At 42.4% G+C, this 23,040-nt stretch overlaps 1 protein-coding gene across 4 annotated transcripts in view; it reads right to left on the bottom strand.

Annotated features, from left to right (window-relative positions):
* Window positions 1-4,938: 4,938 nt before the first annotated feature.
* LOC121545604 (disks large-associated protein 4-like) overlaps window positions 4,939-23,040 on the bottom strand; it is a 170,701-nt gene continuing 152,599 nt past the window's right edge. For 2 of the 4 annotated variants that reach the window (XM_045209543.1, XM_045209545.1), the window contains exons 6-11: window positions 11,438-11,889; window positions 11,216-11,307; window positions 9,517-9,953; window positions 8,572-8,663; window positions 7,917-8,060; window positions 4,939-7,811 (exon numbers count right to left, since the gene is read on the bottom strand). In XM_045209543.1, the coding sequence (XP_045065478.1) occupies window positions 7,575-7,811; window positions 7,917-8,060; window positions 8,572-8,663; window positions 9,517-9,953; window positions 11,216-11,307; window positions 11,438-11,889 (1,454 nt within the window). In that variant the 3' untranslated portion in view covers window positions 4,939-7,574. The remainder of the gene's footprint in view (window positions 7,812-7,916; window positions 8,061-8,571; window positions 8,664-9,516; window positions 9,954-11,215; window positions 11,308-11,437; window positions 11,890-23,040) is intronic. The other 2 variants (XM_045209544.1, XM_045209546.1) reach the window with 1 other exon arrangement.

Genomic DNA, 23,040 nt, shown 5'->3' with positions numbered 1-23,040 from the left:
AAAGTACGTTCATCTCTAGGAGACAGAATGCGTCTCCTTCCTGAGCGGTATGACGGCTGCGTGGTCCCATGGTGTTTATACTTGCGTACTATTGTTTGTACAGATGAATGTTGTACCTTCAGGCATTTGGAAATTGCTCCCAAGGATGAACCAGACTTTTGGAGGTCTACAATTTTGTTTCTGAGGTCTTGGCTGATTTATTTAGATTTTCCCATGAGAGGCACTGAGTTTGAAGGTAGGCCTTGAAATACATCCACAGGTACACCTCCAATTGAGTAAAATGATGTCAATTAGCCTTCTAAAGCCATGACATAATTTTCTGGAATTTTCCAAGCTGTTTAAAGGCACAGTCAACTTAGTGTATGTTTACTTCTGACCCACTGGAATTGTGATACAGTGAATTATAAGTGAAATAATCTGTCTGTTAACAATTGTTGGAAAAATTACTTGTGTCATGCACAAAGTAGATGTCCTAACCGACTTGCCAAAACTATAGTTTGTTAACAAGAAATTTGTGGAGTGGTTGAAAAATGAGTTTTAATGACTCCAACCTAATTGTATGTAAACTTCCGACTTCAACTATATCTGGTAGCTTGCTGTGTGTTGGCTTCTAATGGTAATCTTTTGTGTTAGCTAATTACACTGTTTATTGTGCTGCAGATTTTTCTTCTGTTGCACTGAATGCTGTTTTGATGTTCTTTTATGACTAACTCATTTGGTTTTCAGAATTTAGCAAATAACACATAGGCCAATGTGTTTTATTTCAATATCCTACTACAGTCCACCAGGATTTACAAAACTATATATTTATCGCTTTTATTTCCATCAATAATTTGCACAACATTTTATTTTCCCTTAGTGGCAATCAGCAGTTGCTACATCCATTTTTGGACTTATAAATGAATGTACCCATTGATTCTTGAAAAATATAACTTAAATGCCTCATGAGCTTAGCTCAACTGTCTTTCCCCATTAGAACCCAAAATATAAGCTTGTTTTATTCTAATGTTTGTAAACGCAAAAAGTAAACAAACACTATATAGCCTCAACACATGGTTAAAACTAAATGTATAATCCTTGCATTCATAGCTCTGTCTATGAATTTGAAATAGGTTACATTTCTTCAGCCCCATTCCTCAGTTTTTTACTGAATTAGGGGTTGGGGCGACTGCTTTGTTATTGTTTCTACTGCTGATTGCCACTTTAAAGCTTTTAAGCAATTAACATAATGCATTCAGTAATTGCATTTTAATTTCAGTAGTTAAATAAGGAGGTAGGTATATCAGTTACAGCTAAAACTTGGATTGGAATCTGTGCTTCATGCGCAGCAATACTGTATGTCTCTGCCCGCAGGCATCCTGCTTGCTCAAGCACATCGATCAACATTCCATATGGCAGTTGGGACAGAGCGCCCAGTAGGCTACACAACAACACAGCTGGAAAACAACTAAAGTTTCTTGAAATGTACACAAAAAAATATGAAAAATATTTGACTGCTAGGTGGCAGTTCCCATTCCCCTGCATTATTGTATTACTTTTGTAAGTAAAGCGACGGTTTGTTAGAGAGAGAGAGAGAGAGAGAGAGAGAGAGAGAGAGAGAGAGAGAGAGAGAGAGAGAGAGAGAGAGAGAGAGAGAGAGAGAGAGAGAGAGAGAGAGAGAGAGAGAGAGAGAGAGAGAGACTTTAAACGTGTACCCCCCAATATGGATGTGAAGTTTTTCTTGATTAATCAGGGATCCTTTTGTATTTCACTATACATTTAGCCTGTCCCTGCTCCCCCCAACACTCACTCTAATGTTACAACTCTCAACTGCCTTTTTTTATTCTCTTTTCTTGCAAGAATCTTCCAGCTTGGATGGAAGGATGGAGGAGGAACAAAGAGGAGTACAGTAGTTATCCAGCCTGACGACTAAGAAATTAAAATAGCCTATGTTTTGCTCTCTCTCTCTCTCTCCATATGTCTGCCTAACTGCCAGATTGCTGAGGGGCAACATAGTCAATGTACTTGCTAGGCTAAGTCTAACTTAGTGAAGACCTTAGGTAATGGTTAATCATGATTTGTCTCTGTCTTTACATTTCCTGAAACATGTCAATGACCTGATGCATGGCCTCTACAGCAGTGCTTGGCCAACCACTCAGTTACCAGTGACCTATTCTGCCACATCCCAGTGAAAAAACCACCTCTCCTTAAATCCATAGTCACTGACAGTAACTTTTTTCTTTTCTTGATACTCTGATCTTCAATGTGTATTGATTCCTACTAACCAGATTTGTAAGAGCTAGGTTTGTACTAGCTATGCTGAGGATCATTAATGTTTTTTCTCTGCATCAGGTCTCACTGAGACTGGATTCCCCAAGAGACATGCTATTCAGCTGCCCATGATTGCCTGATCTTACACTCTTAGAAAAAAAGGTGCTATCTAGAACCTAGAAGTGTTCATTGGCTGTCCCCATAGGAGAACCCTTGAAGGACCCTTTTTGATTCCACGTAGAAACCTTTTGGTTTCAGGTAGAACTCTTTTGGGTTCCATGTAGAACCCTTTCCACAGAGGGTTCTACATGGAACCAAAAAGGGCTCTCCTGTCGGGACAGTTGAAGACCCTTTTGGAAAGCTTTTTTCTAAGACTGTAGTGTAAGTAGATCCAATTGAAATAGCACCGCTTCTAATAATATATGTTTGTAAAGCAAAGGAAATCTTATTTTAACTCACCTTTTTTTTCAGGTGCAAAACCCTTGTGTCCTGATTCAACAGACACTTCCCTTGGTGAGTCATGTAAAGTTCCTACCATTTCTCTCTTGCTCATTCTCCCTGTCGCTCACTCAAACTCATACACGTGTGCCGTTGCAGAGAAGAGGTAGAGATTAGTCAATTACACCCATTTCTAACAATGTTTGTTGCAGGAATGGTTATATGGTCTCTATTTAGAAATGAGGCTTAACGCTCTGTTTTATGTCACACATACATTTATTCGTATATCTAAAATTGGTGTTGCTGCGTTCACGTCATGTTGGAAGAATTCCGACTTACTCGTTGTAGAAAGATGCCATGTTCAAGTGCTATCTGAGTTATGGGAAGCTCCTAGTTCCCAGTGGGAAATTTCACTTGAATGACCCTCCAAGTCAGAATTACAAGTGACAAACTCAAAGAAAATGTTGTTACCCGAGTTGTCGTTTCACCACTGACCTTTTGCCTTTTCAACCAAAAGATGACAACAAATCAGTTTTTTACAATTACAACCTTAACAATATGGATAATGTAGCTATTCCGACCATATTGTTAATGTTTAGCAACCTAGGTAACTTTATTATTAGCAATGTTAGCAAGCTTATCAAGTTAGCTAAAATCTTATTGGTTGAAGAATTGTTCCGACTTCAAAGGCACTTGAACACAATCATGTTGAACTTACCACTTCCCAGTTTCCTATTTCCCACGAGCATGTGAAGCCGTAACAGAATCAACCAATAGGAAGCTCTACCAAATAACTTACGTTCAGTTTGGGAGAATCTCAATTGCATAATCCTTGCGTCCTCTCTCCTTGTCTCCTTCTCATCACCCATTGGAGAAGGCCAAACGGGAGGGACCTCTGGCTTTCGCATCCAATGGGTTTTGAGGTGGCGAGAAGAAATGACTCCAGGAGTATGCAATTGAGATTCTCCCTTTAACTCGGAGGTCCTACATTTCCGACAGGACTTGAACGCGGCATTGGTTTGTTTGTCTGAGGTCAATAGGCCTACCATCTAGACGCCAATAGGAGGTGCTCTATGATAAGTTTTGCTACTCTGTATTTACACTATTCACACACTGAAAATGGATATCCACATATTTTAATGGTAATCACAATTCTTTATTCTTTCAAAAGAAACAACCCTCACAGTGTCTAACTAGTATACCATATGAACAACCCCTTATCAGTAGAATATAATATGTGCTTGATTTGTAAAATAATGACCAGTAGTATCTAAATGGTCCTCTATATCTAATTTATTTATGTATGTTTCACTATTTGCATCTCTCAAAGAGGAGTTGGTTAATGGGGATAGTTTAATCACAAGTGACAAGTCTAAGGAGGTATATCTACAGTCAGGTAAATTAGATTATAGGGTGTTTCTGTCCATAGAAAAGTTAATCTATGTAGAATAGATTATATAGTAGGGGATTTTGTTAGTGTCCCATCATTACCCTGAAAGAGATTCATGGCAAAATGTTATTGACGTTAAGGATACAATCAAGATCATCAGTTCTAACAATCCAAGCCAGATGACTGAAGAGTTTTTCATCGTCCAGTCTCAACAGGATATATGCCATCAGGGGTTGGCCCTTCATGTGTCCATTATAGCCCTTTATATCTCAAGAAGTATACAAACTGCCTGAAGATCCCTGGTCAGGCCATGTTCTCTTGAAGTAGTGTGGGCCTAAAGGGTTCCATCCTTCCAGGCTCCTGATTATGAAGGAATCTAATCTAGAAACAGATCTAAATTCTGAAACCTATGCTATGCCATTGCATTGCAAAAATCTGTCTTTAACACATTTCACTGTACTGATTAAAGATAATTATAAAATGAAATCTTAGTCTAAGATTTAACTTTCAATTATACCTTCAATCAATATGGTGAAATGTGTTAAAGACAGATCTTTGCAATTGACTAAGACCAATTCACCAACCCTGAATGACACAATGAGACAGAATACAGCCTAGTCTCCATCCCCTGACAGAAAACAGATTGTGATTGGTACTGTGATCTCAATAGGATCTTTGCATGACTCTTGTTCTGAGCTATGAGGATGGTCATTCAAAGAGAGATGGTTCATGCTTTTAGGGTATAACATACAGCTAACTATTGTTGAAGACAGCGATCATCTGTAATATTAACATCTGAGCTAATATTACATATAGCAATGAGTATAATAGAACAGCATAATGATGGTGACAAGGAAATGTACTGTAACAAAAGGGATGTTTAATGATTTCTTTGGACAATGAAATGTACATGTCCGTAGTTGATGTATTACAAATAATCAAAATTAACATCCTGGTACCGCATCAGCTGCTTTCCCAGTTCTACTAATTCCCTCTATTCTTTGACATTAAAAGATCTAAAAATACAAAACGGACTGTGGATCAGATCAACACTTTGGGGGCAGCCATGTGACGAAGGTGTTGACCATTTAGGGGGGGGGGGAGAACCAGCGCTTCAAGGGAACAAGTAGTACTGCGATCCTGAAATTGCAGATCCTTGTTGCAGATCATCCATTTCTAAATTCCAAAATCAATCCCTCACATAGGTTTATGCATAACATCACATTACCTTCTGATCAGAGGTTCTTTGCTTATGTTAGACTGGGTGGAATTTCTTGCACCATATTGTTTACAACCTATCCAATAATTTCATATCTACAGGAGTGCCTAGGTTAGGGGGTTGATTTGGAATTCAGTGAATGAGTGGAACATTACAATTAATTTGAGAAAAATAACTTTCATGTTACGAGAAATGCAAAGCTGAAAGCTCATTTACATGCATGTTGTAGTCATGATAGTGGGAATAAGCCTGTTTTTCAGTGATGCTGAAAAACTCCACACCATCTCAGTACAATGGTCAATCCTGTGCAGTACCATCAATTCTCTCCAAACCCAGAAAAATACCAATATAACCACTGTGGCACAGGTCAAAACATGATCAATTCAAACAGGTCACAGAAAATGTCTCATACAAAATCTCCTCAATGTGCATTTTTCTGTATACAGGAATGAAAGGTCAAGCTGACACACTATAATATGACTAAAATAATTCAGCTTGAGCATAGTCTGAAACGCGTCAACAAAACAGGAATAGTACTTGACACCAATATTTTTATTCTGACATTTTGAATGCACAGATGAGTGATACTTATGCAAATGCATTTCTTTATAATGCATGGTATGTTTTCATACTTTTGGATCATTATTAATTTGACAGTTTGTGTTAAGGCTTTGACCAATCAAGTAGTGGTTAGTAATGGGGTATGATGACCAAAGTGCTGTTATGGTTTGACTTTTGGTGTGTTAAGTGACTGAGCGCTCAACCTGAGAAAACTCAGCCCAGTCAGAAAACAACTCCTAGCCTAAGCATTAGACTGGAGGAAGCAATATAGTGGAAGCTCCTCAAAGCACATTGTATGACAAGGTAGAGTCATTACATATTGTTTGGCTTTCACCTATCGCTTCAGGTCTGAAAACACTGAACGTTTGGGGGCTAGGGGTTGTTTTTTTGACTGGGCATCAGAATAATTTTTACGGTGCCATCTCAAATGTCCCATTTTACTTATTGCTTATACTAGTTGTCTCACGAAACCACTGGCAGAGCACTGGCCTATGCAGGTGAAAATAAACCAGTCTGTAATGAGGCAAGAAAGGGAGCTTATTGTTGATTCCTCTTTCTGATTCAAATGGGAGCGATGCTGCTGAGAGTCCACAAAGGTTGAGTGGGAAACTAGGAATGTAATAAATAGACGTGTATCTCATGGTCCCCTGCACCAAATATGTAGACAATAAACAGGGAAACAGAAGGGAGCTAACTTGATCTGGGTAAACAGATGGAGTGGAAGGTGCAGTCAAGTTATTCTTCAATGCATTTTACATTCCTACTGTAGCACACATCAACTGGCCATAGTAATATCTCTTCCAAAAGGGCATATAAGACTTAAAACAGACAGCATAGTGTGTGTTTATGAGTGAGAGTTAATGATTGCATCATGTGAGAATATCTTCATGACCGTACATGTACTTGTTCTATAAAAAATAATAACTTAGTACTGAACACTGGACCTTGTCTAACAAACAATCTGGTAAAGAACATTTAAAAAAAGACCCATCCTACTAATAACCAGACTGTGAGATGGGTATAATGCTACGGTCTTCCTCTGGTCTTCTGACTGTGTTCTACCTCTGTACACGACAACACCATCATCTCATATAGATTTAATTCCATACACAGTAAAAGCTTACCGTCCACAACCAATGCAGTGGCAGCCTAATACAAAGAGAGAAGAGGAAGACTGTGTGTGTGGACCGTGAGTGAGTACATCTGTGTGTATCCTGAGTGTGGTGGTACGTAGCTCGTAAACGAGAGAGGCTGACTGGACTAGACCAGACCAGCTCACAGACTCAGAAGAAGTGAGGGGGTGAAAAGAGAGTAAACTTCTGGGATACCAAGATTCTTTAGCTCACAAGGAATAAGGATGTCCTTTTATCCAAGATACTTGCACATTTAAGACAGTCTTGATATATTTTAGCAGAAAACAATACTTATTATAATATTAATAACAATAGTACTAAATGTCTGTTCAGGTCTCTGTCTCCATGGCAGCCAGGAAGGAAATAGTTTTGCATTGTTCTGCATTTTTTGCGGTCCTGTGCTCTCCTCCTGTCAGATGCTGCGTTGCCATTAGGGGACCGACCTCTGCGCCCCTGGGTGTTTCTCTAATGTGTTTGAGGCTGTTCCTTCATGGGGAGCACGGTGTCTGCGTGTTTGCTAGTGTGTGTGTGTGTGTGGCTGTTCCTTAATGGGGGGGAGCAGGGTGCCAATGGTGGTCCGTTCTCAGAGGCGTGTCTGGGCCTCAGGGACGTAGATCTCAATGCTGTCTGAGCTTTCCGTGGCAGAGTTCTGTCGTACGGACGCCGCACGCTTGGCCGCCATCAGGCGTTTCCTGGCCTCCTGCCGCTGCTTGTCCATCGCCGAGTCTATGCTCCGGTCCTTCCCAGGGCTCAGCTTGGGCTTGGATGTCTTCTTTGGCACAAAGGGGGGTGCAGACTTCTTCTCTTCCTGAGGATGAGACTAGGATGAAGAGATGTTGCAAAGCAAACAATGCAAACCCATTAAGAATATCTGTTAGGATGTAAACAGGATCTATTGAGGTGAAATGTGGCGTGATTCCAATACCTTCTTCTCCGGCAGCTGCCAGTTGTTGGCCTTGAGTTGCCAGAGCTCATCAAACTTGACACTGATGTCCTCTACAGAGAGCTGCAGCAGGTCCCAGAACCCTGCCAGGTCCTGAGCTGTGGGCTGAGGGTTGGCATTCACATTCTAACAGACAGGAAGAAGGACAGCGCTGGTTTAAAATGTGAAGTGCTGATTGGCTTGTCTAGACACATTGACATTACATAACTGGAGGAGGAGAAATGTACCGCTTGTGTAGTGTGGCTAGATGGTATCGGTACTTGCCCCGATTATTGTATATGCATATAATTTGTAAACAAATATATTTTGAGTACAAGGAAAATGGTATGGTGTTTAGTAGTGTATTGTAAGCCCATGTGGGCTAGGCACTGGTAGGTGTATAACACTTAACTAAATCACAAATTAAATCATAACATTATTCACTTTCAGGAAGATTTAGCACCAATATGAGTAATTCATAACAGAGATGGGTGTGTGTTGCCTCATTGCCTAGCAGACGAATGCCTCCCTTTGGTATGCATGTATTTTGACACCAGGGGAAGCTCTTAAACAACTCAACCTTTGCATGCCGAGACTCAAAACAGTGTACTGAAATGTGCCAGATTAACAGGGATTTTGAAGGGTTAGTGCCACTCACCAGGTTCTCGTCACAGAGTCCTCTGAACTGTTGGAACTTCTGGGCTATGAGGAGCTGGGCACTGCCCACTGCACTGCGGACCGTCCCCATCACTACACACATAACAGCCAGTCAGCCATCACAACCTCAACAACATGCAGGTACTGTAGTTAAACATTCTTCAAAATGGGCACAGAGACCAATATTTAGTGAATTAATGTAGTTTATCTGTAAAATGCTGTTAAAAATTGTATGATTATGTGACATTCATTTGACATTAATCCTGGTCCTCTATGACCATTTTCATTCAGCGTGGAATTTACATTGCTGGTGACACACTTAATCCTTAGAATAAATATACTTTTTTAAAGGACTTTATACACTGTTAAACAAGTCTTAACAATTGCATAATAAAGTAAATCCATACAGTACAGGTCCACTGAGAAAAGAGCTGATTAATAATCTGATGTGGGAGTCAATTGTGTTCATTACACATTCATTAAATCCCTGCAACGCAGGCGGAGGTATATTATCTATCTGCCTGCCTGAGACAGATCATAGACATGAAATGAATGTCTGCAGTAGCTCTAGAAGACTGAAGGGAAGATCCGGTCCACTAGGTAATGAGCAGTGTTAGCCGCTAACCATTAGCATGTCCTGCCCTGTCATCTCCAATCCCCACAGTAGACAGGAGCAGATAAGGACTGTCTGTTGTCTTTGGGTTTCAGGGACAAGGAGGACGTCATAATTTCAATGCCAAATCCACGTTAGAGAACTGATAAAATATTCTCTAATTTCCTTCAGTCAAATACTGCTATTGAACTGATATGGTCTACTCTATACAGTGAGTATGATAAACTGTCTCTTACTCTCTGAAAACCTCTGTATTCCTATCAGAGTGAGTATAGTATGTCTCGTATACATTTAGCTAGTTAGAGTGAGTATGGTGTACTGTCTGTCTCGTACCCTCCTCTGAGATGTCCTTGTCTTTGGTCTCCTGCTCCATCTGTTGACACCAGCCCTCCATGCGTGCCGTCTCAGCCTGTAGAAGTTTGAGAAACCAGTTGCCGTTCCGGAGGCAGGTGGGCGTGGCCGCATCTCCCTGGGCACTGCCGTTTCCACTCTCCAAGCTGGGGTCCGGAGGGGGCAGGAAGGAGGGATCCAGGGCCGGGTCCAGGCTCTCTGGGAGGGAGGCGGATGCTCTAGCCGGGACAGGGGGATGTTTAGGGGGCTGCCGCACCACCGCATGCTCCTTACCATTGGAAGCAGCGGGGGCGGGGTCTAGCGGCTGGCTGTTGCGGTTGACTGTATTGTTGTTTTCTGAGGGAGGGGCGTCTTGTTTAGAGTCCTGAGGCTCTGTCTCTGTATCTTGTCTGGAGGCCATGCTGCTGGCCCGGCTGAGTCTGGACGGACACACACAGATTAGTATTGGTGCAGGTTGGAGATCATTTACTGTGGATGTAGAAAAGGTCGACCTTGGGGCCTGACGACCAACACATCACTGCGCTACCTCTGACCGCACTGTGTTCCAGAGATTACTGGAACACTGAGGGCTTGATTCTATCAGATCCGCACTAGCCGACATTCGCATAGCGGTTGTTTTGCCGGTATCTGAGGTGGAACTATATTTCTATGTTGTCTAATTTTTCTGCTTCTGAACTTCTAACGCCAGTGGGACAGGCATGGCTTCGTGACAATGATCACAAGAGCAGCTGCTCGCCAATTTGACAGTTCCAATGCAGTTACACCTCAGCTGATGTTTTGGCGGTGTCTATGCGGGTGCCGGATATTGCCTGTTTATGCTTGATCTGATTGAATCTAGGTCTGAGTCACACGCACACACTTTAACAGGCTGTTCCTCTGTATCCGAAATAAATAGTAACATAATAAATAAATAGACCAAGGACAGTTATGAAGCCAATACCTAGGTCAGACTTCCTCTCCCAACGACAGGCATACACAGTAAGACATCATTATGAAGTGGAGTTTGACTGATAGATGAGGGGAGCTGAAAGCACATTGCCTGTCTCTTTGCCTTTCCAGTAAATGCAGAGACGGCAAGACGAGAGAGCATGCGAGAGATGGACGGGGAGAGAGAGGACAAGATAAAAAAGGCAGATGGATTACAGCTTTAAGCGATAGGGAGAAGAACAGCAGAGTCCAACCAATTACATTTATATTTTAGTCATTTAGTAGACGCTCTTATCCAGAGCGACTTACATGTGATTAGGGGGAATTACTCTGCACTAGGCTATTTAAATGGCCAGTTCTTCACAGCACTCTGCCTCCTCCACTGTGGCCAAAATAAGAGAAACAGGCCATCAATCAGAAAGAGAGACGCTACACTAATGCTGCTACTGTCTGCCAGCGCTAACTCACAGTGTGACTGCTAAGTGACCTTGGCAACTGCCTGGAGCAAACATGCTGAAGCCATGCCAAGAGGGAGGGAGGGATGGAGGGATGGAGGGAGGAAACAGGGATTGCAGAGGGTGTGGACGGATGGAAAAGTAATGGCTGACACAGCAGGAGATGCACAAACACAAATGTGTAGCAGCTAAATTTAGAGATTGTGAGGGAAATGTAACTGAAAAGTGTCAAGGTCTCCAATGTGAAAATGATAAATGACCATTACGCAAGTGGCTCTGAACAGCTGATTGAGACTTACGGCCTGCCGTTCTCCACCTGCACTCCAATAGACTGGAACTTGGTCGAAGGAGGCAGTTGATCCTCTCTCTGGATTGGCTGAACGCAGTCCACCTACGAGTCAACCATTACAATGAATGAGTCATTCTACACATCCTCTGTGTAGCAGCACATTCCAGTAAGTCAGACATTCATACTGAAAACCCAGGTCTTGCCAATTTAGAAAATTGATTCCTGGGCTCACCTGGATGCCGATAGATGAGAGCTTCCTTTTGGTGGGAACAGGCTCTGGTAGGGTCAGGGACTGGTCTGGGGTGAGGCTGGGGCCTGGGTTTAGGGTGTCATTCTGGGGCTGGACCTGGGGCAAAGACTGGGTGCTGGAGGAAGGGGGTGGGTGGGGGTCCCTCGGGGCAGGGACAGGGGCAGCGACGTGGGCTGGGGTGGCAGCTGGGGCCGGGGGCTGAGAGCCTTTGGCCAGGCTGCCTGTACGCAGGCTGTAGAGGCTGTCGGAAGAGTTGCTGCTGCGTCCTGATTGGCTGTTGGCCTCGCTGCGGTGGTCCTGTTGGTCCAGGTATGTGTCCTGGGCCGACTCAGTGCTGCTCTGCACCGTCACAGAGATGTAGGGCTTGGAGGTAGTGCGCGGAGGGACCGGCGGGGGAGCCTTCTTACAGGAGCTGCTTACACACGTAGGTGGTGCTGGGAAGAGAAGGGACAGGAGGACCATTATGTGAAACCTGAACCAGGACAAAGCAGGACGTTCCAGTAGTGCCAACTGAACCACCACAACAGCTAAATGGAGCTGTAAAAAAACTGGGCAGATCACAAAGGTATCCTGAGGCCTAGAGGGTTATCGCTGAAGTCAAACGACTGCAAAAAGAGCAGCACGCTCAAAAGCAGAAAACATACCCAATTTTCCTAAACATATTTTCCCATGCCTAACACACACACACACACTCCATGTTTCCTGTTATCAGTTTCAGTTCCATTGACGTCAGTCTGCCCCTATGGGAGTCCCTTACCTGCCTAGCTACCAAATAGTCGTACATTCTCATGGGAATATAGACGGGTTGTTTAGCAACAAAACCGACGTGTGCGCAACTATGGGGCAAAACAAACGGGGTTGGCTTAGATTGTTGACTTCATGTAAACTATATTTTTTCTCCAAATGTTTATTGAACACAAACACATTTGAACAATGAACACTTAGGGCTGGGCGGTAAACCGTATTTTACTACACTGAACAAAAGTAAACGCAACAATTACAAAGATTTTACTGAGTTACAGTTCATATAAGGAAATCAGTCACATGAAATTAATTAATTAGGCCCTAAATCTATGGATTTCACATTACAGGGCAGGGGCGTAGCCATGGGTGGGACTGGGAGGGCATAAGCCCACCCACCGGGGAGCCAGGCCCAGCCGATCAGAATGAGTTTTTCCCCACAAAAGGGCTTTATTACAGACAAACACTTCTCAGCACCCCGCCCTCCCCCCTCTGACGATCCAGCAGGTGAAGAAGCCGGATGTGGAGGTCCTGGGCTGGCATGGTTACACGTGGTCTGCAGTTGTGAGGCCAGTTGGACATACTGCCAAATTCTCTAAAAGGATGTTGGAGGTGGCTTATGGTACAGAAACGAACATTCAATACTCTGGAAACAGCTCTGGTTGGTAGTCCTACATTCAGCATGCAAATTGCATGCTCCCTCAAAAACCTGAGACATCTCTGCAATTGTGTTGCGGGACAAAACTGCACATTTTAGAGTGGCCTTATTGTCCCCAGCACAAGGTGCACCTGTGTAATGATCATGCAGTTTAATTAACTTCTTGATATGCCACATCTTTCAGGTGAATGGATTATCTTGATAAAGGATAAAATGCTCACTAAAACAAATGTGGGATCTTTTATTTCAGCTCATGAAACCAGCACTTTACATATTGTGTTTATATTTTAGTTCAGTGTATATACACACGGACCGGTTTGGATTTTTACTTTACCTTCTATAAAATGGTATATTTATGTTTAGTTTGTTAAAATGTGATACGCCGTGTGTAACGTCCATTATTATAGTTTACTCATCTCTCTCCACTCACATCATGCCGCTTTCCACAGACCTAGCCCCGCTTCATCACTCAAGGAGCGCATTTATTGTTGCTCGACCACGAGACACTTGCGTTCAGTCTGCATGGTCAATACAGCACATGCAATAATGTTGATGACTACGATGCCGTTTCCACTTTGCTTCTTAATATAAATCCACACGTGTCCTATAATTACACTATTAGTTTGTGTTTCTTACATCTGCAACCAGCTAGTTTGTCTTTCTTTAGCAAGTTGTGGCTAAGTTGTGTTAGCCGCTAATGCTAATCGCTAGTACGCACTACCCTCTGTAGTGCCTTGCGGTCGGAGGCTGAACAGTTGCCATACCAGGCAGTGATGCAACCACTCAGGATGCTCTCGATGGTGCAGCTGTAGAACCTTTTGAGGATCTGAGGACCCATGCCAAATATTTTCAGTCTCCTGAGGGGGAATACGTTTTGTCCTGCCCTCTTCACAACTGTCTTGGTGTGCTTGGACCATGTTAGTTTGTTGGTGATGTGGACACCAAGGAACTTGAAGCTCTCAACCTGCTCCACTACAGCCCCGTCGATGAGAATGGAGATGTGCTCGGTCCTCTTCTTTTTCCTCAAGTCCACAATCATCTCCTTTGTCTTGATCATGTTGAGGGAGAGGTTGTTGTCCTGGCACCACACGGCCATGTCTCTGACCTCCTCCCTATAGGCTGTCTCGTCGTTGTCGGTGATAAATGTACTGAGTCAGGATAATGTAGCTAGCTAAACAGCCTGATACCAGTGATGGTGTATGCCCAAATCAGTATGTTGTTTGTGCAACAGTATCTTTTAAATCAAAAGAGGAATAGGTGAAGCATGAATTTTAGCTACATGAAGTAGATAACGCCTTGATCACACAGTGTCATTGCGCAAAATGGTGCGCAGCATCACCTGGATATGTTTACAACAAAAGTTGAACATTCACCTTCTCCTACCATTTTTGTTAAGCCGTCTACGCATAGAGTTTGACGCATATGTTCGATAATTACAATGTACAGTGCATTCCGAAACCATTCAGACCCCTTGACTTTTTCCACATTTTGTTACGTTACAGCCTTATTCTAAAATGGATTAAATAAAAATGATCCCCTCAATCTACACACAATACCCCATAATGACAAACCGATAACAGGTTTAGAAATGTTTGCAAATTTATGAAAAATAAAAGCAGAAATACCTTATTTACATAAGTATTCAGACCCTTTGCTATGAGACTCGAAATTGAGCTCGGGTGCATCCTGTTTCCATTGATCATCCTTGAGATGTTTCTACAACTTGGAGTCCACCTGTGGTAAATTCAATTGATTGGGCATGATTTGGAAAGGCACACACCTGTCTATATAAAAAGGTCCCACAGTTGACAGTGCATGTCAGAGCAAAAAACAAGCTACGAGGTCGAAGGAATTGTCCGTAGAGCTCCGAGACAGGATTGTGTCGAGGCACAGATTTGGGGAAGGGTACCAAAAAAAATGTCGGCAGCACAGTGGCCTCCATCATTCTTAAACGGAAGAGGTTTGGAGTCACCAAGATTCTTCCTAGAGCTGGCCGCCCGGCCAAACTGAGCAATCGGGGGAGAAGGGCCTTGGTCAGGGAGGTGACCAAGAACCCGATGGTCACTCTGACAGAGCTCCAGAGTTCCTCTGTGGAGATGGGAGAACCTTCCAGAAGAACAACAATCTCTGCAGCACTCCACCAATCAGCCCTTTATGGTAGAGTGGCCAGATGGAAGCCACTCCTCAGTAAAAGGCACGACAGCCCACTTGGAGTTTGCCAAAAGGCACCTAAAGGACTTTCAGACCATGAGAAACAAGATTCTCTGGTCTGATGAAACCAAGATTGAACTCTTTGGCCTGAATACCAAGCATCACGTGTGGAGGAAACCTGGCACCATCCCTACGGTGAATCACGATGGTGGCAGCATCATGCTGTGGGGATGTTTTTCAGCGGCAGGGACTGGGAGACTAGTCAGGATCGAGGGAAAGATGAACAGAGCAAAGTACAGAGAGATCCTTGATGAAAACCTGCTGCAGAGTGCTCAGGACCTTAGACTGGGTTGAAGGTTCACCTTCCAACAGGACAACGACCCTAAGCACACAGCCAAGACAACGCAGGAGTGGCTTCGGGACAAGTCTCTGAATGTCCATTAGTGGCCCAGCCATTGAACCCAATCGAACATCTCTGGAGAGACCTGAAAATAGCTGTGCAGCGACGCTCCCCATCCAACCTGACCGAGCTTGAGAGGATCTGCAGAGAAGAATGGGAGAAACTCCACAAATACAGGTGTGCCAAGCTTGTAGCATCATACTAAAGAAGACTCAAGGCTGTAATCGCTGCCAAAGGTGCTTCAACAAAGTACTGAGTAAAGGGTCTGAATACTTATGTAAATGTGATATGTCATTATCGGCTATTTTGTGTAGATTGATAAGGGGGAAAAAAACAATGTAATCAATTTCAGAATAAGGCTGTAACGTAACAAAATGTGGAAAAAGTAAAGTGTCTGAATACTTTCCGAATGCACTGTATATCACTGTATTCCTAATCATGTAATACTGTGTATAAAAGTATCATGTAAGTGTATAAATAATGTATATGTAACAACATATCTGTAAAAAACAAAATGTAAAACAAAGTTACAAATACTTATTTTCCACCATCATTTGCAAATAAATTCATTAAAAATCCTACAATGTGATTTTCTGGATTTTTTCTCCTCATTTTGTCTGTCATAGTTGACGTGTACCTATGATGAAAATTACAGGCCTCTCTCATCTTTTTAAGTGGGAGAACTTGCACAATTGGTGGCTGACTAAATACTTTTTTTCCCCCCACTGTACGTCTTTGTGCCCACAACTTGAAAGGGAACACCATTGAATGGTAAACTTTTATTCTCCGAAACGAGTTCATTTCTTGTCAAAGGCTGTGCATCTGTTGCAGTTCAAGAATATGATATATTACTATTAGAATGAAAGGCTTGTAGGTTAACTAACAATGTTGTCCTGTCAAATAGAATAACTAGCGCAAGTTATCTAAAAAGAAAAGACAACTTTCCCTTTAGCCAAAAACTTTTGTCCTTTCTCAGTGTTATGAATTTTAGTGACGTTGCCAATTCTTGTTCCCAAATGTATTTAGTTAGTTGGTCCTAAAACTTGAACTCGAAATATGCCATTTCGAACATGAGACGTTTCCGTGAACCGGAATACTCCATCTGATTGGTCGAGTAGGCGGGCCTTCTGACTTTGTGGCAACTAGTGACGACCAGGGGCCTGGGTTCCGGTCTAGAAGCACGGTTTTGAGTGCTCCTACAGTTTTGCTTTGGTACTGCAGTTTAACTGACGCCCGGCCCAGAAAGAAAATGTTCATAGATGGCCACATAGAGAAGTCAGATTTGAAAATTCCTAAATCAGACACATTTGTCATCACCTTTGCGCAGTAAATTACCTTGAAAACAACGGGCGGACATCTTGGACGTCTCCATTTCTTATTATACCTCAGTGGTTATGACCCATGTGACAAGCACACGCTAGCTGTTAATGTTTTCTTACTGAAACCATAATGTAAATTACACTGTTATTCAATACAAAATGTATTGGCTATATATTTCTGCAAAATGGCTAGCGCTGATGACTGAAAACGTCCATGCAGGAAAACGCTTGCCACACTGGTTTTAGTCACAATTGTTCTAATTTAGCTAGCTAAAAATCTTCTCATCATGAATGCAAGCACATGGCCTGAATGATGGATTGCTTTTTGCAGATGGCATATCTCAGAAAACTGACTAAATAAGACCACTAATAGGCCCAGACTGTAACTGTGTTATTTTTGTATCATCAAGGACGAGTGTTCACTTTGGCGCCAGTCCAGTATTCACACATAAGTAGCACAGATAGCAAGCTAGGCTAACTACCTTGCTGGCTAGATGGAGCCTAACTACTTAGCTGGCTAGCTATTTAAAAAGCTGGCTGAGTGGGATCAACAGATGCTGGAGAGAGAGAGCGAGAAGACTGACAGGGCTGCCTCAAATGGAAGAGGAAAGGAAAACTTGTCCAGTTACCACATTCACCAAGTCACATGGGCTCCAAGTCTACGCCCACACACAGTCACAGGCTGAATGAAAAAAAGTTGGTAGCACTATTACCAGCAACTGTAGGGAATAACCTACATACTTCACTACTACAAGGACAGGGTAATTACATGGGTTTGCCTAGGCCTGTTTCACGGTTGATTCACTGTTATAAAGGGCAATGCAATTTATTGCCTTACCTCCATAACTTGCTACATTTGCACACACTGTATATATATTTTCTGTTGTATTTCTGACTTTATGTTTTTTACCCCATATGTAACTCTGTGTTGTTTTTATTGCACTACTTTGCTTTATATTGGCCAGGTCGCAGTTGTAAATGAGAACCTGTTCTCAACTGGCTTACCTGGTTAAATAAAGGTGAAAAAAAAAAAAAAAAATGCCTGGCCTATATAGGCTAATGTTGCTGTGACCAAAATTCCTTCAATATCCTTTGTTTATATCAACAGGGAAGTGTAGACATGAGATCTGTCATCAACAAACGCCAGGCTGCTCCATTTAATCCATCATTAAAATGTCACCAATGCACACAAACAGGGCTGTGGAATCCAGTGGCCACAGAGAGAAATGCTGTCTCAAACGTTGCTCTAATAGCAGCAACCACCTCAGCTCTGGGCCCGGCGCCAGCCGATGACAAAGGGACATTTATTCCTTGAGAACGAGACACATTCCTCAAATGCCCAGCATAGACACACGAGACTCAATGAGTTAATTAATGTGACGTGTTCCGTGTTGTCACGTTCTAAGTACCACAAGCCTCTTGATCCCCATGTCTATGAGGCTAGTGTGCACTATACACAGCACACACACAAATGTGTACAATGTCCAGACTGACAGCCTACTCCCACAAACAAATGTCATAGAAAAAGAAGTCATAATCCATCAATAACACCAGTGACAGGATAAATGCTGTTCTAAAGCACTCACTAATGCTGTAGTACTACAGATTATTAATTCTGTTGACAGAAATGCTCTCCGTCCAGTCCTGCTGTGATTTGTACTCCTGTTCTATACTTGCCCTGCCCTCTTCAACTCCATGATCATGGGCTGACCGCCCAGAGGTGATTATGGGGTAGATAAACTAAGCTGCCTGGAACCTCTGCTCAAATGGGGCAGTGCCAACCAGCTATGCTACTCACCCACTTGTTCCACAGATAGTATCAGATACTTAGGGCTGGCATCAGTAGGGACAAACATGTACCCTGTTCATCTCTGAAAACACTGAGCACTTGGATATCTGATAACATGAGTAGTGAATGCGTCAGCGAATCACATCTTTACTTTGCACTCAATGCAAAACCTGTCTGGCCCACGCTACTGTATGTTCATACACAAGGCATGAGTTGATTACAGAACTGGACTTTGATCAGAACCAAAGTTGTTTTACAGTCAGTGTTATTGATTATAACTGATGGGGAGCGGTCTATCATGCACTGATGAAAGTGAAAGGTGTTAGGAGAGTAGGCTAGGCAGTAGGCAAAAGGTTGTTTCTCTGTGGGGCTCATGGGGTTTCTCCTGCTAGGTAAGCACTCAACATCCATTACAGCAGTAACAGCACTGTCAACATGTTGGTGATCATCACAAGTTGGCGATTTTAGTTAACCTAAATTGGATCGCTCGTTTAAAGCATTGCAGTGAATGCTCCAAGAAATACTAGCTCTATCATGAGACATATCTGATATCCAGTAATGGACCGGTAGACAGTTAAAAAATGTGTGTGACCCAGTCTCATTTCACCCTGTCATCATCGTTTGTAACCGTAGATTTAAAATCAGTTCTGTTCTCTGTAGGGCTGACCCCATTTAGTCGACTGGTCGATTGTTTGGTCGATAGGCTTTTGGTTGACCAAGATTTCTTTAGTCGAGCAGTAGCAAGACACCTGTCTGATTCCCGCCTGTCTGATTGGACTAATCCATTGTGGAAGCAGTGGGGATGGCACAGTCCATCACCAAGACATGCGCTACTTACATTTTATATGGTTATATTATGTAAGAACAATGGTGCAACACTAATAACAATGTTATTTTATAACAAATGCGCTTTCTTCCACATTGGATAGTGATCGCTGTCCGCGGTTCTGAAACATCAGTGCGCTGTTGAATTGGCGCCTTTTCCTAGACCATGTTGCTATGTGCATAATAGCAAAGTTAATCAGCATATTGGTGTTGAGAACAATGTGGCGGAGGCAGCAGCAGAATGAGATGAGAAAACAGCCCTTGCCTTATTGTCTAAGAAAAGTGAGGAGAGGAAACCAACTTAATTAGGTCTCTCGTATTATTTATAATTAATTTAGTGTTGTTTACACTGTTCCAAATTGTCTGAAATTATTTATAATAACCCTCATTTTTCTTGATCTCATTATTATTATGATCATCATTATAATAATAAAGTAATGTCATTATCATTAGTAGGAGTAGTATAGCAGCCTTGTATAACCACCATCGAGCGCATCCTGTTTAGTATTAATACCATAACTTACTTAGGACTATTTCAGTACTTATATATGCTACTGTTTCAATAATTCGTTCATGTCATCACACAGCATATGAGTCATTCATGATTTGTAATGCAATCAAGCATTTTAGTTTTAAAAGAAAGCTTCCCTTGAAAAATTAGCATAAACAATAAATAAACCGTTCCATTTTGGAAGTTGCATTCTCCAATGAATGCGACTGTTTTTAGTCTTTGCTGTAATAAAGGCTTAGCAAAAAAACATTACAACACTCTCTGGTACATTTATAATTTATCTAGTGTTGTTTACATTGTTCAAAACGGTCAGATATTTTGTTGTAATCTAACAGCACCTGTTTGGCACACATAATTTGCATGCAGCGCTTGCTCCTTACCTTTTTTTTCTTGATCTCCAGTATTTTCCACAACTAGTCAAATTTATTCCACACATCTGACTTCCCCTTTACCTCCTGAGCAACCAGTAAACATTCCTGTTTCGAGTTTGTCATGTCCTCTGCATCCACTTTGCTGTTACGGTGTTCAGAGTTTGTTATAACCAATTTATTGATGTGATTATGATATGCTATAGGGCAGGCCCTATTGGTCACGTGCATGGGTTGAGGGAATGTTTTCCCTAAACAAATTTTGGTATTTCGGTAACAGAACTTTGTCAGAAGTGGCTGTAATTATGTTGCAGCTTCAGCAACACGGAGAGCGCGATAAACACTTGATGTTCTGTGGTGGTCGCTGCAGCAGGGAGGAGAGCGAGACAACGGGTGCAAGTCACAGTCACTCGCTGTCATTTTTTTTTAAAACACAGCGCAATAAGTCTAAGCCGGTCCGGCACAATCAAATAAATTGCAATAGGACTCCCTCTAGCCACTTGTGTCTTAATTATTTAATCAAACAGTGTGCCATTAGACAAGCTCAGTGCATATGGTTGATTTGATTAAAACACATAGGATGTCTATATATGGAAAAATACACATTTTAATTTCGACCAATCGATTAGTCGAAAGAACAGACAACTTACTTTTTTTTGTCAGGGACAGCCCTAGATCTCTGCTCTCTTGGGACGTCAAGTCTCTTTGGAGATTGCTGTGGGATTTCAATGGTTTCATTACTGTTGGGCTTATTTCTGTGCACTCCTCATCCTGCCAGTTGAGATGTGTGTTAATTAAGCAAACTAGCCTCAGTGGGGGGAGATGAGACACGGTGTTGATCCTGTTGTTTCCCCAACCTGGAGGGAACACAGTTCTAAACACTGCAGATAGAAAAAGAAGCATGCATGTTCTTTCTCTGAACATTCTACAACATGTATGCCATTGCACCCCATTGAATGGGACCTTGGTGGTCTGGTGACTCCAGAGCTGCTTCCTGCATTCCTTCCAGTCTGCAACACTAAGCCTCCATGCCCCCACTGTGTGTGGGACTAGTGCTGCCTGGGAAACCTTTAATAGGCGCTCCTGTGAGTGTCTGAGTGTTCCCAATCTGCACAAGCACGGCCGGGGGTTGGATCAGCCCCAGATTAACAGCATTATAGTGACAGTGTGGCAGGGTGACATGCAGACTGGCTGGCGCGAAACCATAGGGGACGGACAGGGCTGATGAGACAAAACGGAAGATAGGCTCTACTACAGCAAGGCAAATCCTTCTACATTGCCAGACAGACCAGACACACTCTTTTGCTCATGCATGCACACACTTCATAAAACCCCTTTCAGCCCCTTGTAATCTTGTGTTCAACACATATCGTAGGATTGGGCGACCCTCTTTTTTAGAAGAGCAGTGTGTGTAGTGACCAGCTACATGAGCGGTACATCGTCCTGCTTTCTCAGACGGAGCCTTTGAGATTGAATTATGACACCATGGATGCAGGAAATCCTCCTTGTGACCCAATTCTGACAGATTGTTCACTTGAAGATTCAGATTCTTGCAGACTCTGTGGCTGGGATTGCATCATTGTGCTACTTTTATTAATTTATCTTTAGCACAACCGACCGAATGAGTCATTTTACTACTTTATCCTTTAGGGTGATCTGAAATTTACCATATTTCAGGCAACGAAAGTGACTCCCTCACTCCACCCACTGACTCAGATATTAGGCAATACAAAAGCCAAGCGACAGGGGATTGCTACTGAAATAGTCGCTGGCCTTCAAGTGACTTCTAAGGAAGATAAAGTCCTATGAACATCAGTTGACCTGAGTGATGAAAATACATAACAGTATGTTTTGAAATAGTATAGTTAGCAATCCATACTTGCTTAATATGTGGTTGGCTCACAAATCGTCAACTATCAATTTGCTCTTTGACCATAGCAGTAAAACCAAACAAATGCATGCATTATTAAAGCATTTGGCAAGGAGGTAGCTAGATCATTGGCAAGGGTGAGTTCTTACTACTTAACTTACCATACACACCTCTTAACCTGTAACTAAGACAAAGCAGAATACACAATAATGTCAAGATGGTTAAACAAGCTGTTTAGCTAACTTGGCTGGATGATCTAGCAACGGATCTAACGTTAGCTTGATCAAATGATCATCAATGTCATGGAGGGAAAATTTATGACCTAGAACTAGTTATTGAATTTTACCAGTCTCTCTTCAAACTCACCAAAATAGGAATCTAGTTAAATGCTTTGATAATTCAACCAGTGGTTGACAGCTTTGCTAGCTAAATACCCGCTCCATCATGATGGCGTGCTGGTAGCTAGCTGGTTAACAATACGGTTGCTTTCATAGGCATCGCTAACATTGGCTAGCTAAACGAGCTAACGAACATTACATCAAATGCATTATGTTGCTAGCTAGATTGTATTCGCCACAAACTGTCACATGCTAATAATAATAGCTAACTTATTAGCATGACAAACGACTGCTATGAAACAAGCATCTGTACGACTCGTGGAGATTTAGCTGCCTAGCTATCATTACTAACAAGCTGGCTAGCTACGTGGTTACCAGAATCAGGGCGATTCCTCATCCACGTTATCCAGCTAGGTATTTAGCGAAACTTAAAGCTAGCTAACGACGTGTAATGCCAATCGGTTCAAAACTCAGTGCAGGCAGGAGTACGTTAAAACATATTGAAGCTTACTTTGATAAAGGTGAGTCAATAAATCCGTATTTTCTGTTCACTCATTCATGTTTTTTTCATTGAGAGAGGCAGACGCTACCGTGCCATTTGATTGTTCACAACGT

Source organism: Coregonus clupeaformis, chromosome 30 (genome assembly GCF_020615455.1).
Source record: "Coregonus clupeaformis isolate EN_2021a chromosome 30, ASM2061545v1, whole genome shotgun sequence".
NCBI classification, from domain to species: domain Eukaryota; kingdom Metazoa; phylum Chordata; class Actinopteri; order Salmoniformes; family Salmonidae; genus Coregonus; species Coregonus clupeaformis.
Note: the sequence above shows the minus strand (reverse complement) of the source record. Positions and strands in the feature narration are given on the sequence as shown.